Source organism: Strix uralensis, chromosome 8 (assembly GCF_047716275.1).
Source record: "Strix uralensis isolate ZFMK-TIS-50842 chromosome 8, bStrUra1, whole genome shotgun sequence".
NCBI lineage: Eukaryota > Metazoa > Chordata > Aves > Strigiformes > Strigidae > Strix > Strix uralensis.
In genome coordinates this window covers 22,469,217-22,486,007 of record NC_133979.1, presented here as the reverse complement: position 1 = coordinate 22,486,007, position 16,791 = coordinate 22,469,217, and the positions used below count along the sequence as shown (strand labels likewise).

Sequence of the window (16,791 nt, the reverse complement as noted above, 5' to 3'; positions counted from 1 at the left end):
AATTTATAAATATTTAGATAATGAAAAGACTTTTCAGCCCCAGCCTTTTTGCCCTAAATATCAGAGCATCTATATGTCCTCTTGCCACTGAACAGCAGAAGCCTCCTCTGTATTGTCCCACAATGATCCCAGTGGTCACCTGCACAGCTGACGGTCGGGATCTAGCTTCTGGCAGACCACACATCACCACTGAACCTTAGTAAAGCAGGTGGAGCATAGATCCCCTGCCCCATTCTAGGTAACTGGAAATATACTGAGTATGCAAAGATGAGACTGCAAGCTGATGTAACTTTATAATTAACTAAAAACAGATTCCCAAGGAGATTCTGCCGTTTATGGTAGGAGTAATTGTCTGTCTTCCCCATCAGAATGAAGCTAAATTATGTAGTTCTTCATGCTAAGTATATTGCTACAACATGAAAATCTATTTACTGAGTCATATCTTTATTGAACTGTAAAACTCCATAAAATGTTATATGTTAGTTGATTTTTTTTTATTAAGGACAGTTATGTGGTTCTTTTGTCAATAATTTTGTTTTGCATTTTAATGAAGGAAATAGATAAATATTCATGTAACTCATATATTCTCCAGCTTTCCTATCTGGATGTTGAAGGCAATTCCATTAATATGGTCCAAATGACATTCCTTAAACTACTGAGTGCCTCTGCCAGACAGAATTTCACTTACAACTGTCATCAGTCTGTAGCTTGGCATGATGCATCATCTGACAGCTATGACAGAGCGCTAAGGTTCTTAGGATCGAATGATGAAGAAATGTCTTATGACAACAATCCTTACATCAAAGCTCTTCACGACGGCTGTGCAGTAAGTAGAGGTTCAGAAGAGTCTTTACGAAACCAACCTGTCAATTAAAGTAAAAATCAAACATTCATTTTTTTCACAGCTTTCTTCTGAGAAAAGCTTTCTAATCACTTTATTTTTAATGGATTGCCATTTAGTACATTTTTAACTACAGTACACTAGTCCCTTATTTAATTTTCATATATACACCAAAAAAACCCCAAACCATAAGCCAAGCAACAGACATGGAACAAACCTGGAATGGATACAGGCTGTCAGCACCAATGTGCTGAAACTAGACTATCTGCTAGTATGAGCACAGTATAAGAGAAGAACACAAGCGAAAAAGCATAATCAGGTGAAGCAGCCCATCAGCAGAATATATTTATACTCAGAATCAAGGCTTATGCAGACAGAATATTTAGTGAATACAGTAAAAACATATATGAACTAAGCCATATGGATGTACCCAAACATAATGAATTAATTGCATAGTTTGATATGTGACTTTGCATTTCCTTTTCTCATTTTTTTGGTAGTCAAAACCAGGTGAAGTTTGTGGATTGTACCTTTCAGAATCCTCTCTTAGCTCAGCTAAAATCCCTGGAGCTGTACAAACATGCATCAGCTCTCTGACCACCTCTCCGGCAGGGTCTTTGTAGGCATAGCAACTGTTACCTCTTTACAGAAACAGAATGGTTTGTACTGAACACTTTGAAAAAAAGACATCAAAGGAGCAAGTGACAGCTGAAGCTTCATTAATTATTTTGGGGTTTGATATGGGAGCATTTTGAAGGCAGTTCCTCAGAAGTCAGTGATAGAGAATCAGAGCCCTGAAAGTGCCAGGATACATACCTGGCTCTGAGACAGAGATGCAGCTCGGGTAGATGCAGAGTCTCCTCCCCTCAGTAATGAGAGTCTAATACATAACTGCTTCACGTCAGCCTTTCTGTATGCCCTGTATATTTATTTTGCTTTTGTTATCCACAGCTTGAGAGAGAGCTAGAAGTGATTTAGGGTGTAACTCTGTCACTAAACTAAGAACACTCAGATCTACCAATTTGGATGCTTATCTAAAGCCCAAGACCCTGGCATAGCTGAAAGGGGTCTCAGCAAGATTTAAGAAACCATCTGAACAAAGTGCAGTCCTGATAACTAACAGGATGACTTGGCTGGATGATATTTAGAGGAGGTAGAGAGCCTTTGTTAGGAAGTAAGGGTGTGCCTTCAAACCTGGTTTCTAAGCACATCAGTTGGCAGTCCTGACAGACTACTACTTTCTTTCATGTCCAAAAAGCTGCTGTAATATTTTGTGAGATGGTTACAGTCTTTCTTCTCAGAAGTGGATCTTTCTTCTATCTGTCAGAACTAATTAGTGATTTTTTTCACCGGGAAGACGTGCACTGTTATGAGAATACTGTTATTATTTATTAAACAGTATAGATGTGAACTTAGAATCCTCTAAGAAACATTAAATGTCTTAGATAATTTTTCATTTGTAGGCCTATTTTAGTAAGTCAAAAAGCTATGGGTTGATCTCTTTCTAAAATCAAAAACATTCCATGTCACATTTTAAAAATAAAATCCTAAGAGAACATAGTTTGTAATATCTGGTGCATGAGGGGGCAATAATTTACAAATTCTACACTTCAGAGATAACCTATGAAGATCTACAGCACATGCCTACTGCTCTGATATATAACCATGTTTGCTTTTTTTTTTTTTTCTTCTTTTTTAACAGTCAAGAAAGGGCTATGCAAAGACAGTGATTGAAATCAACACACCCAAAATAGACCAAGTGCCTATAGTTGATGTGATGATCAATGACTTTGGTGACCAGAACCAGAAGTTTGGATTTGAGGTTGGTCCTGTCTGCTTCCTTGGTTAAGCTTATGACAAAATCAGATCAACAAAAACGTTGCACTTTGGTGCTACCAACCCACTTCATGCCACATGCAAGTTTTGAATAAGGATGGCATAGAAAATATGTCTTGCTGTGTATGTATGTCTTATCTAGAAAGTAATTGTTGCCCTTGTAGGGCCAGAATCACATGACTTAAACTTACTTTGCAAAGATGCTGTGGCACAGACAGACAACATAGGGCTTACTTTAGGAACACCCCCCTTTGGATTCCTTTGGTGCTGTAAAAAAACGAACGACATGGTGCTCCTTCCATTACAACAAAGAGGTGTTAAGAAAGTGTTTAATAAACTGTAATTATTCTATGTACAGTACTATACTGTTATTTCTCTGTCCATTTCCAAAACTTGCATGTGTCTCTGAATTGCATCTGGCTCTTATTTTATAATTACAAAACTACACTGTCAATACTGTGTATGTATTCTGAAAAAATAAAGCTGTAATTGCCAGTGAAGCGAATTCCATTTCTGATTAATAATAAAATCCCTTTGTATATATTGTTGTTGAAGAGCTTTGTTATTTGAAGTCGCCAGCAAAACTTAAGGTGGCAAAACTGGACAATCTTGAGCAGCACACTCAAACAACTCTTTTCTGCTGATATCACTCTCTGATGTTGAATTTCAATAAGGAAAGCACCTTCAAAGGTGCTGTGTTCCATGGTGCTATACCTCAGACTTTTTATTTTCTTTTCTAATTCCATAATTTCATAAGATACCTGTATATACCTAAAATAAACAAGTTTATATTTTTGGGTGGGGAAAATTTGTAAGAAAAAAAAACAACTTCTGTGTAAGAGATCTGTTAAAAATCTGTGTGAAATAAATTAGTCATATAGCTTTCCTTTTTTATTTTAAGATCATCTGAATTTGTTTCCATTGTGCTTATTTGGTCTGCATAAATATTAAAACTGGATTCTAAACAGTTATTTATGGGTTTTTGCAGTGTTTACTTAGATTTTTATGTAAGCAATGATGGATGTTTGCTTCCTGAACTGGATACTAAAAGTTCCACAGAATGGTCCTATACAATATTTGCCCATCCCATTAATATGATTTATTTTTTCCTGTTATTTCACCTGAAGGCCAGGGATGCAATATGTCTAGGTCATGTGATTCTACATAGTTGCTAAGCAACATACGAGGGGACTGCTTCCTACAGAGCTGTCTTTGACCCAAACTGTTATAATTTGCTATTCAAATCTCACCAAAAAAAAAGTTGGTTTGGCCTTCCCTCTGAACATTTTATTCAGGTAGTTGTAAGTAGAAATTACATTTTAGCTTTACAACAAAAATCCTTTTGTAATTATTTTTCATAATATATGTAAGACTTGAAAAGAAATGTTTGTTTCTATTTCTTATAAATTGTTAAATTAAATAGTACTAGTTTCTGCTGGCTCATTTCCAACTGGTATTTTCTTATGCACGTTTATACATGTAAAAGTGAGATTTCAAAAGTCAACTTCTTGCTGTTCATATTTTCTTTTATTTTTGAACCAAAGTTTGTAACTGTCACCTCAAAGAGGAAAATACAAATTTTATTAATAAAATCAAGTCTTGTCTACCTGGGTTGGTCATTTTCTTTTTTCAATGTCCAAAAGTCACCCACTGTTATTACTGTAACCACTCTGCTTCCATAACATCCAGACTCAAAAAAACCCACGTCTTACTACATGTCCTGGCAAGCACTGGGACCAGCAGGGGTAAAAGAAGTGTTAATAGAAAAGATGCTGATCTGGCCATTGGTAGTATGCAGCAACGCTGATAATTTCACATTTCGTTTATATGGATTTGTAGCTGCAGCAGTCCACATGATACTATCAAACACAAGATAAGAACCTGACATTCTTTCCCCAGCCACTGTCTTACAACACTGTAACGCTTGAGTGCTTCACAATCTCATGCTTATCCTTGTAGGATCCCATAAGGTAGGCAAATGACCCTATTTATTGATGGGAAATGGACGAGAAGAACCAAGAAACCAAGACCTAGAAAGTACTGGAACACAAAATTTCCAGTACCTTGTTTTAGATAGTGGAATCAAAACTGGTGATGGGTCCAAGCTAGAGACATGATGTGTCACCTGGGGCCTCCAGCAAAATATTTTTTTAAGCTGCTTACTGTTCTTTATGAACTCTGGTCATGTCCATGGGAGCTGTGAAAGCAGCTCCAGTAAGTTTGGCAGAGGAGCAGTTACTTTTTGCTGCTCAAGTGAGCTAGGTTAAGTTAGGTGCTGAGTTGTTCAACCCTATGTAAAAAAAACCACCACTTTAGGTCAGGTGCTTTAGGGTGATTTGGGTAAAAAAAACTAAAGATGATTGTGATTTGGCAGAGTCAGGATTAGGCTGTAGCAGAATGGTGTTTCTAAGACTGCAGTGACGTATGCAAGAAGCCCAGATCTTTTCCAGAATTAATCAAAGTATCTTGCCAAAGTTCATGTTAAAAACATCCCAAAGGAAGAAATGAACTTGAGTCTTCTACACCTCTCAGGCAAAGACTCATCAGGTTTATTCTTTAGCCCTTCTTAAGGCCTTACCCAGGTACCTTCCTTACAATTTATCCTTGTCATGAAAACATCTCACCACCGCTCGTTATTCTAACTCCTCTTTGTCCATTCTCTGTTTCAATATGCTGTTCTTGTTCTCTACCAGTTTCTGATTAAAGGGGAAAAATTACTATTATATAGTCTTGCCCTCAAGAAAAATTATGCTATTTATTTTTCCCTGAAAAAAAGCACTCTTCCCAACAGAAATAAATTCCACATCAAAACTCACACTTCAGTCTTTCTATGAAATAAACTTCAGAGTCTGTAGTCAAATCCTACTAGCCATAAAAACACAAAACCTCAGCTTCATCATATGCCGTTATAAAAAAAATACCCACTCCAAAACTATGAAAGCTAAATTCCTTAACCAAGCCCATGAGAAAACAAAGATCAATATTCTTCACACCACAAATTAAAAACCTTTGTAAACACACAAAAAAAATAAAAAATTGCTGTATGACATCTGGATTTTACTTCTAGAAACTGACAACAGAACCTGTTTGTTCTGTGATCTTGAGGTTTCACCCTACCTACCTCAGAGCAGACTGTGCAGTTTTTCTTGAACGTTTGCTCCGAGCCTCTCTCTAAAGAGAGACAAGCCATACTAGCAATGGTATATGGCTTCTTCACTGCAAATACAGATGTTGCTGTCATGTTGCATGGAAATGGAGTAAGTAGGCACACAGCAAACACAAGGCAACAAATATTACACATTGAGGCAATGTTTTGTTCAGAATAACATGGATGTACACTAGATGTCAAGCTATGACCATAGAGGTATAGACTGTCCTGTGCATAGGTGTAGTTTCTTCTACCCCCCACCCCTCTCCCCTTTCCTGTTTCTAATCCAGGATAGGGCAATATCAAATCATCACGACTGGCACATCTCTTGGAAAATTTCATAAAATGTAATGAAGACATTTTTGTCAGTCTAAGTGGGCAGTCATTATGACTAACATCAACAGCCACCTTGTAACACAAAAAGCTACCATTTGTTTCAAAAAATAAGCACAGTTATTTGCTTAAGATTCTTCCCCTTGGGAACAGCTTTGTTAATTTTAAAATGAAGCTTCACATGCTAATGACTGGTAGGAGATGCCTTAATAGCAATTGATTTTCTATTACAAGCACACTCATTTTTCTGTGAATGAACCTCTATTGTACACACACCAAAAATAACTTGAAAATGACAAAGACAGGATATTAAATGTCATGTCTATTATATTTACCTGGAAAGGCATCTTATTTGTGTTCCTTTTCTAGACACATGTCAGAGGCTCATTGTTAATTTAGTAAAAAGCAATGCCAAGATTATTGCAAACGGGTAGAGTGCTATAAAGCTATTTATTCATTTTGTTTTCAATAAGGACATCAAAGATTATTACAGTGAGGAAGGCTGCAAGCATACAGATATTCAGACATGCTGCTTTAGCCAAAACTGGGCTTTTTTTTATCTCATCTATGTGAACAAAGGCTATGTTCTAATGAGAGAGGATGGAGTCAAAGCCTACAATGCTACCATGCACATGTTTTGTCTAGGTTCTCTCAGGAGCTTTGCCAGACCTTGACTTTGTTTCCAGTTTCACAAGGGTGGAGAAGTGATCTCTGTCTAAACACGTCTAACTTCAGTAAGACAGACAGGAGTTGTTAAGAATTCAGCAGCGGGAATGGGATCTAAGTGTCTTCTCTGCTCCCTGATATGGTCTGAGAAATTATTTTTTTAACATCAAAAAGCCATTGTAGCTAAATCTTGCTGAAGTATAAAAAAACCCCAGCTTGCAGTGATTAAAATGCTGATGAAAATCAAAATTCAATCCATCCAATATGCTCCCATTACATTATACACTACTAAAATATAATTTATATAAATAGGAGATGATCAAGGGCCCAGTCAGTGGCTTATGATAAAATCCACAAGTAAGAAGTCAATGCATCTGTCTTCCTTTTCTTGATGGTGCCAGTTCTGTTCCAAGTCCAGAGTTTACTCTCCAGGAAAAACCTTGAGCCTGTTATCTGATTTCCTTTCATCATCATTTAGTAATTTGCATTTTGGTGGATGATGCTGACTATTTGATTGCCTTTCAATGTCTACTATATATTTCATGAGCTGTTACAATCTAATAGTAGCAGTAGTTTTCAATTTCCTGATTGTCAGCCATTCAACACCCAAGTGACTAACGTTACCGCTTTTTCTCATACTCAGCTGGTATTTTCAGAGCAACATAAGGCTCAACAAGGATAATCACTCAACCTCCTTCGTGATTTTAAAACAAAAACCATCTGCCACAAACAGCATCAATAAGTCCTCAACAGATAACAAGAAAATGGGAAATTAATCACTTTCCAAACAACACAGTAAGGAGAATAGCTGATGGAACATTTATCGTTTCTTCTTCTGCGTACATTAAAGACGACTGTATGTAAGTACCTGTCAGAGTTCTTTAACAGCTCGCAAAGCCATCTTCTAATTTTGCACTCTGGCCTTCACTTTATGCCTTAAATGGTGGTCAGTAAAATTATCTGCAAGAAGAAAACCAAATTAATTCTTCTCTAGCCCCAGAAGTTCTCTAAACTGGAACTTCTGCTGTGTTTTCACTATAGTAAGGATGTAATGGGTAATTAAAGAACTTTCTGAGTCCACAGGGCTGTGACAACAAGGCTGCCCAGAGTCCTAAGGTCATCCTAATGACCAGGAATGAACACAGATGCCTCTCATTCAGTTGCCATCTCACCCTGAAACATCTCATAGCCAGAGATCTTGAAAATGGCCACAGCACACCATGTGCTGCAGCAACATAAGGCCATAGTGTGGTGTGGCCTGCAGAGGCCCAGCCTGCAAGCTCTGTAGTTCCCTAGCACAAGTAAAAAGTAAACATAGCTAGAGCAGAGCCATAAACCTGAGTTTTTCAATGGAAAATATTAACCAAATGTTGAAATTGTGAACTGAACTCAGGATGTGACTAACAAATAACAATAACAACATTCCAATAAAATTGGTGTTTCTGAAACGGAGATTTGTTCTTTCTTAGTTTACCTGGAATCTTACACAGAAAGCCCACTGAAGTCAGCTAGAGTATTATCACCGACTGAATGACTTCTAGAATAGCCACGGTTCATCACAGCATGTAAAGTATGTTAGGTGAATGAGAAGTGGCGAGATTTAGAATTAAGTTATTTTTACTGACATAAAAGCCTATTTCTGTCAAATATTAACAAAAAGAAAAAGGTAAGGTTTTATATTCTATTCATACAGTCTCTCAAGCCTATGCCTTTTTTTATCAGAATATCACCTCAATGGCAGCTCAGGTGAGAAAGTAGCTCTGCTTTGTGGTCCTGTTGCCCAAATTGGCTCACAAGATAACACAGCACAATGTGAAGGCTCAGGCTCTGGCTCTGGAGAATGCATAAATATATAATCTTCATAACATTCACAATTCAGTAACTTTCTGATTTGGATGTGTAAGGATGACTTATCCCTTTGTTATTCCTCAGAAGGATTTTAGAAATATCCACTTTGCTCCAGGCCTGCAGACTTGCTCAATGCAGATATTAAGATCAAAGCTGTTTCCTGTCAGAGAGGGCCAAAAATGGAATTTTAATTTGTAAAAAATTTTCACAGCACTCCCATTTCTGAGCAGAAGAAAGTCTGTTTCACCTGCCCACCTCTCCCCTTTTCTGTTTGCGATGTTTCCATTTGAAACTGTAAGTTGTTTTCTTCAAACTGACTGAAAATACTTGACTGGTAGGAGGAAGGCCACTGGTATCCACGTTGAGATTGTTTCCCTGTGTACTGGGGGACAGGAGCTGAGTCAAATACTGACAGTTGAATAGAATAAAGGCATCTGTATAAAAGAAAGGCAAAATAAAATCAAGCAGAAATACTTCTCAGTGTACACAACAGAAAGGAGAAAACTGTAGGGGAAAAAAGGAAATAAGGAAGCAGAGGGGCAATGCGTGGGAAAAGGACAATGGGAGCAAAACGTGGCTCCCTCCTCTCTCCTCTCCGGTGAGCAACCTTTATGGCCCAGTCTGGGAGCATCCCATGTGATTGCTGGTGTACAGCAGCTGTTTCTCACAGTCATTGCAAAGTGGAGGTGTGCACCAGTCCCCTAGTTAGGAGGCAGCAGCAAAACTGGTTTATAAAAATCAAACCTAAATGGAGTAGCAAAGACCACAGGCCCCTGTGGGAAACATGGCGCTACTAATACTGGCTGCAGCCGCTTAGCTGTCCCTTACTCTCCCTCCCCTCTCTTCCCAAGAGTACCTCAGTCTTAAACAGACATTCCTGAAGTTGTATCCTCTTCAGGAGCTCTAGTCTCACGGTTCAGCCACATTTTATTGGGGCACTGAAAAGTACAGGACCTCTGAAAGGGGGGTGAGAAGCTTAACTTTTAAAGTCAGGTACTTGAAGGCGAGAGAAAGGACGATGCGGGAGGGTGAGCAGGCTGGGAAACCAATACACAAATCAGCCACACTAACATGCTGCTAGACTCACATAACGCCTGTCTGGGCCATCCAGACACCCAGATTAGGAACAGGCAATGACAAGGGCTGCTCAGTTTCTGTGTCCTTTTTCTACCACAGAGAAGCATATGGGTCAGGCAGCACTACAGTCCTCCCGAGGACTGTCTCTGCAACAAAAGTCAAATGAAAACAACAGGGAAATCAGTTCATGTTGATGACCTCGAGAAACCTCCCTCTGCACATTAAAGTTGGTCTATTTCATTTTCTAAACACATTAACCTCAAAATAAAGGCATAGTATCTTGAAGAACTACATTTAAGCTAGTGTCACATCTTTCCGTGACAATTTTCCTGGAGAAAGCAATAAAAAAACCTAAAAAAGGGACAGTACTCGTGAACTGATGATACCTGAAAAATTTCCTGATTAAATGATTCTTGACTATTTCAAGACATTATGCAGTTTTGCATGTGTGCATTCATTTCTCATGTTTTGCATAATCTTTCTGATGACTGTATATGCAAGTGTACCATGTAGAAACAGCAGCTAGCCAGTGTGATTACTCATTAAATTTAATGAGTAGGTTAGAATTATCTACTATAAAACTAAGATGAAAGCGAAATCACAAATTTAAAAGCCAACTAAGGGCTGAAACATATGCAAGCACACTTAGTTAATACCCTCTTAATATGCACAACAATAAATACTTCATATAGATATACAGAAAATTTGGATGCACGTTACCCAAGTGGAACTCAGCTGTGATGGTGTATGAAATGACACATTTAACTCTAATGAGACGCCTAAATCAGAGGAAGCAAAAGCACCAAAATACTTTAGGGCACTCTTGCTCTTGCAACACTGGAGTATTTTCATGACATAAGTAGCAACAGCCAGATAGCAGTTTACATTTGATGTTTGAACACAGTGAAAGAATATAGATCTTGATGCAGGCTTTCAAATCTCTGTAAATAAATGTGGGCTAACTCCCACACACGGAAGACAGGGCTGTAACAAGGCAAAAAGCAGAAAAGGGTAAAGCCCCGGGCCTGCAAACACTAAAACATGACAAGAGCGTATTTACAAAGGAAGAGAAAGCTGACCAAGTACAGCTGAGGAAATATTTAGCCTAAGCCCTCTTTTAACAGTACCTGGGTGGTTTTTCCGAGCAAAACTTTCAACCTCTGCCAAGGAGGAAGTTTGCGTTGAAGCTGGCAGAAAGCGCTCGTTGAGGGGCAACCAGCCGCTGCCCTGGCGCGGGCCCGACAGGCTGGGAGAGGCAGGGCCGAGGCCGCCCGCAAGGCGCTGTGCCCCGCGATGAGGCGGTGCTCGGGGGCGCGCAGAGCCCGCTCAGCGCGCAGCAAGCGCGGAGACACGCCCGCTGTGGGTGAACACCCCGCGCAGACACCGCCGGCCGCCCGGCCCCCGCGGGCGGGCCAGGGCAGCGCCTGCACAGGGCGCCCCCGCAGCGCCCCCCGGCAGCGGCCCGGCAGCCGTCACCGAGCGTCGGGAGCGTTACGGCCGGGCGCGGCCTGCGCGACCGTGAGGCCTCTGGGCCCGCCGCCTTTCCCGCCGCTTCGGGGCAGGGGGCTGAGCTCAGCTCAGGGGCGACTGCATTAACGCTTGTAAGGTAACTTCAGAGTCCGCGCACGTGTGTAAAAGATGGACCTCCACTTCTCTCTAGCCAAAAAATCCCGCCATTTTTTGTTGGTTTTTTTCTCCCCTCATTTCTCCTAAAAACATCCCACTAAAAATGTACCAGTCACAGAGCCACAGATTTTTATGTCTCTGTATGTGGAAGAGGTGGATTCAAGTTTAGTTATTGCCTCTGCAGAGCCATGAGTAAGGTCCTTCAGACACACGAACGCATTGCATGTCCGTAGTGTACAGAGGACAGTGCCACCTCCCACTACCTGAGTTTTCTCCTGCCGTGCCATGCAAGCGTTTCCCATCAGTTAGCACCGATCTGAGGATTATTCTCTGAAGAGCTGGATGTATGCAACCTAAGGTGAGAAACCTTTTTAAGGAGTAAAGGAAGGAAAAGTTTATTTATTTTCTTTACCTAGGTGTTTCTGTGGTAGAAGGGCTGCACAGTTCTGCAAAACCTGAGTAAGGTGTGGGACTTGTGACAGCGGGTATGCAAACACTAAAAATATTTAAACAACTCGATAAACTAAGGATACATGGCATTAGTTTTGAAACACTGTTTAAAGAGTTTTCACACTGAAAACTGTTCCATTGAGACATGAGTCATATTAAGTAGCTTTGTGGTGGATGTGGTAGCTCGTCTTTCATGTAATCTCTTCCTCTGAAAGCTTTGATTGAAAACTAAGTCACATGCAGGGTTTTGTGGTTGAGCCTTGGAGCTTCCTTCAGTAACTCATTCCTGAATTAATTGCTGCTGGAGCTCATCACCCATAATAATATTTCCAGAATCTTTCCCCTATTATCTTCATCTGTCAGGTTAAATTCATCTTTTTGACATGACACACATTAAACAGTGTAAAAGAGAAGTACAAGCTTCATTACTCAAAGGGGAGAAAGCAGCACACAGTGCTGTTACTGTCCACAGGTCTGCTTTTGCACTTGATGAAATACTAAGCACATTTCACCACAACTTTGAAGATATACAGTTGAAAATAAGGAATCCTCTTGTCCACAGTCCATCAGCTTTAAGGACCATGCCAAGGATTGTTCTACATTCACAGTTTTAAGATGTTTCTATGGAACATGTACAACAAAGTAAGAGACCTGCACCAGTCCTACACATAGACAAGCAGCAAATTAACAGTTGTGGTCTAGCCTGGGCTCTCTTCCCCCAGTTCTCCTTAGCTATGAATTATCTTAGGCTGAGGGTATCCTAGGGAAACGAATGATAATTCTTGCTCAAAGTATTCAGCTGCCAGACAGGCAGGTGGGGATTGTAAGTTAAAACACTCCTGAGCAGGAGCAAACTCCAGACCATGGTAGTTCTTAAATTAACACAGTTGTAAACTGTCCATTCTCCCTTGTTACCACTGTTCCTATCTGGTTTGCAAAAAAAAAGTCTTATCCTTAATGAGCTAGGATCCAGTTATGCAGGAGATGCAAGGACACATTTCAAACACCTAGGGATGAAAGGAGAGAAAGGTTAAGACATTTTGAGCTGCATCCCTCCTGAAAATAAATGCAAATTCTCTATTAGATGCTTTCAGAACATCTGAAACAAATATACAAAAAGAAAAAAAAAGAAAAAGCTTTAATTTTCTCTGTATGCTTTCCTGAAAACACTATTGAATTGAAAAACATTTCTTGTGCAGTAAATATAAAGCTTGATGTATCTTAGAGGTCTCCAAAAGTTTTAAACTAAATCCAAAGAAACTGTTTCAGTAGTCCTGCACATGGGTGCAATACATTTCATTTTTCAGCTTCTTAAAAGCTTTTAGATGATGTTTGGAAAAAATATCCCTTCAGTCAATAACTCATCATAAACATGTGCCAGTATAAAACATACAAAAGGTATTTTAAAGAAGTGACTCACATAAATATAAGTTCTTACAAAGATAAAAATACATTCACTCTTCACTGTGGTAATATCAACTACTTATAAAGACTTTTGGTCTCATTTCACATCATTTCCATGTTTTGTGATGGTATCAAACCAAGACTGCAGAGAGCTACTGAAGGCTGATTCCAAGGTAAGGGAAAGGGGAATCAGAGCCATTCTGCTTTTCTGACTGCTGTTACAGTAATGTGATCAGTACCTTGACAGATGCTAAGAAGAATAATTTTGCTGATTGACTTTTCTTCAAACCTAAGACTGTGGGCAATCAAAGAAAATATGAACATCTGGCTGAGCTTTTGATTGCCATGCTCACTGATATAGTGCACCCAAATAAGCAACAATTAGTCAGTACAGCTCGTGTCAAAAGACCCATCAAGTTAATTCAAATTAAGTCAGGATAAATTGAATCCAATTGGCATTCATGCATATTTGTATGCATAGTTTAAATAAGCTGCTTCTGCACTACATTATCCTTTATTTACACGGAAAACACAAGCAAAGTTTTGTGTTTTAAGTAAATATTTTCAAAAGCTTTTTGACTCTTAAAGCCAAACTTCTGGGAAAGCTCTGTGTCCTTCAGAAGCACATTTCCAGACTCATAAAGCTAAAAATTTGTTGGCTTTCTCAAGTTCATATTTCTCACTTGCTAATAAATTTTGTAATTTTGGAGAATTTATGAATAAGCATTTAGTCAGTAATAATTACAGTAATACCTGACTGGTATTTGGGTAAATTTAATAGCTAAAATGGTGGTCAAGATAACTACCAGACTGTAGTAAGAAAGGAAAGTCCTAAAACGGAAGACTATTTTCATATTTTCACTTGATTCTGAGTGTAGAACCCTGGGAATATGTTTGGGGTTTTTTCCAAAACACTAGGATTCTTGTTTAGATTCTATTTATTGTAACAGTAACTTAGGTTGCATGAGTACCTGAGATTAAAATTAAACAAAGGCAAAGACAAAACAAGTTCTGTATTTGATTTTTTAAAACAAGAAATTTAGAAAGTCAATTTGATTTTTTCAATTCTAGCTCATTGCAGTAAATACATTTTAGTCTTTGCTTGGCAGATATAGATACCACTGTTTCCAAGTTAACATTTTAAAATTTTATTTGTAGCTTGGGGGTGGAAATCTGTTCTTGCTAGCAAAATAGTGTCAGACTCTCTGGCTGAGTTGCTATCAGTGCTCAACTAACTAGAGGTGAAATTTACTGTAATCTCACCTAAATCTCAGTTAGCTGATTCTAAAATCCTATTACAAAATCCCAGAAGTTGTTCTGCAGTACGTTCAGATGTGTTCACCTAAAGCCTAATGCAAAACAGTGTTTCTCACACTACATGATGGGAAAGGGTCACACACACAGCCCCAGCTGCAGCATTGCTTGTGGAGTGGGTACCTCACTCTGCCTGTGGCCCTGAGTTCTCCATGTTATCAGAGCCAGGGAGCTTCAGAGCTTTAAAATGCAGACACAACAGAAGAAGGACCATGTCAGAGGAGAAGGTTGGGTGAGTCAGTCCATGAGCATGGGACCTGACATGCTGCATTATCAGCTGCCACGGGTGCAATGAGTGTGGCCAAGCAGCTGTTACATCCTTTTTTCTGAGACTCCACTTTGTTTTGGAGCCAAGAAATAGGTTTCTGCTCTTCACTGACTCCTGTGAATATTAAGAATCCAACACCCTTGAGAACAATCAGATCAATTAATTAGAAAACTGTTACTGTGCTGCCTTCATAAATCAATGATTAGCTTGTGATCCATAACTTCAAACAGCCTTTTGGCAGCTGTTTTCTTGAAGTTCTTTCCTTTAAAATATTAACCCTCTTACACATACATCTTCTGATTCAGAGGTTAAGAGTTCTTCTATTAGTGTTACCTTTAGAAACATATTTGATGAAGAATCCCTTAGATAGTCTAATGATATGGTCCAGCTGCTGTCAGGTGCACAGGCCCTTTACAAACGCTACTCAAAGATCAATACCAATCCTTCAATGCCTGAAAGGATGTGGAGTCAGGGCCATAATAATAGTGATTGTCTCGAGCAAATGACTGCTCAGTGATCATTCTGCAGTGACCTGGAAGTCCAAATCCCCCTCAATAACTTTCAGAATGGACACATGCTGGGAAATGTAAAATCATCCCTAGCAAACAGGCCAGTAGCTGTACTTTCTGGCTAGTCAAGTACCTACTTATTTACTCCATTGATTGCTCATTATTGGCCCAAGATTTTGGAGAAGGAAGTCTGCTGAAAAAAAGTAAATTTCAAAATAGTAGGTCAGCATTTCAGATGTGTTCAGCACATGAAGGAATACTATGCACCACAGGAGAATCAGCTGGCAGCTCCTCACTTCGCCTGTGTTATTTAGGGATTTGGAAGTAGACTAAGAAGAATAATTCTCAAATACTGTGGTTGTAGGGAAAAAAATGGTTCCAAATCATAAACAGCAAAGCAGCATTCATAGTTATGGTCTCTGATATTTATTCTCTGAGTAAAACAGCATGCTTGCTTGGAATCAGTAGCAGGAACGGGGGAATATTTAGCAAAGGTTGAAGTAGAGTGGCAATGACTTTATCGATAAGACTCTGGATGTAATATCTTACATGGGCCATTTTTTAATGCGTTTTCAGCAGTATGTGATGAATAAACAGAACAAAAATATCAAAATAGACTTGAAATTTCTTTTTTTCAAAGCTCACTCTTATTTTTACTGACACAAACCAGTACTGATTGTGCAAATGAGATTTCCTAATCTCAGATCTACATCAGTGAGAAAACCAATCTGAATGTAAGTCTTCCATTTATTGGCATGTATGCAAACCCTTCATTAACTTGTATGTCTCTATCTAGCTACTATTGATTTTCTTTTGCATCGGTTTATCAATAAGTTGCAGTATATAAGGTGTTAGCCATGAAATATAGCAGTTTATTACTTCTGATTAAAAACAACAAGATTTTCATATGAAAATTTCCTCATTGGTGGCTGAAACTTTTCTACTAGACTTATGTAATTAAGGGTCAATAAAAATTAGAACACAACTCTATAGAAATGGTGAACATATTTTTCAATAATTGTTGCTACAATAAATTAGTCTGTATGAGTTACCATCTGTCAGAGAATTAAACTTGTAAACGTTTCCAGAGATTCTGATTTTCTGATTAGCATTGTGATTGATTTTACAGCCAAAAGAATGCACGTTTTTATTATTCTAAGGAAATGTCATCTATGCAAGCTTACTTTTCTCATTTCCATAAAGAGCTTGGAAAGGGGACTAGGCAATACTTCAAAATACATGGGGACAAAAATCTGACGAAATTAACTGTACAGAAGGTCAGAAAAAAAGATGGATGAAGTCCAAAATCTCAGGTCTGAAGAGGCTGCTGGGACTTGACTTTGGGACATAGCAGTGCTGCTTTTGTAGACATTCCTGTGTCCTTTAGTAGGTCCGTTTTGGCAGGCAGGGGACCTTCTTCTCTTCTCCACACATTTAGTGTGTTCTCCTCTCTGGTAGTGAGGGTGTAAGC

General features: G+C 39.0%; 1 protein-coding gene and 1 long non-coding RNA gene across 5 annotated transcripts in view; one reads left to right on the top strand and one right to left on the bottom strand.

Annotated features, from left to right (window-relative positions):
* COL11A1 (collagen type XI alpha 1 chain) overlaps positions 1 to 4,283 on the top strand; it is a 164,480-nt gene extending 160,197 nt beyond the window's left edge. For all 4 annotated transcript variants that reach the window (XM_074876656.1, XM_074876655.1, XM_074876654.1 and 1 more), the window contains 2 exons: positions 593 to 826; positions 2,544 to 4,283. In XM_074876656.1, the coding sequence (XP_074732757.1) occupies positions 593 to 826; positions 2,544 to 2,690 (381 nt within the window). In that variant the 3' untranslated portion in view covers positions 2,691 to 4,283. The remainder of the gene's footprint in view (positions 1 to 592; positions 827 to 2,543) is intronic.
* LOC141946596 (uncharacterized) lies at positions 741 to 9,107 on the bottom strand. The gene is made up of 3 exons (XR_012629884.1): positions 8,928 to 9,107; positions 7,693 to 7,784; positions 741 to 863 (listed from the first exon to the last, which is right to left on the bottom strand). It is a non-coding gene; the product is annotated as an uncharacterized LOC141946596 (long non-coding RNA).
* Positions 9,108 to 16,791: the final 7,684 nt, after the last annotated feature.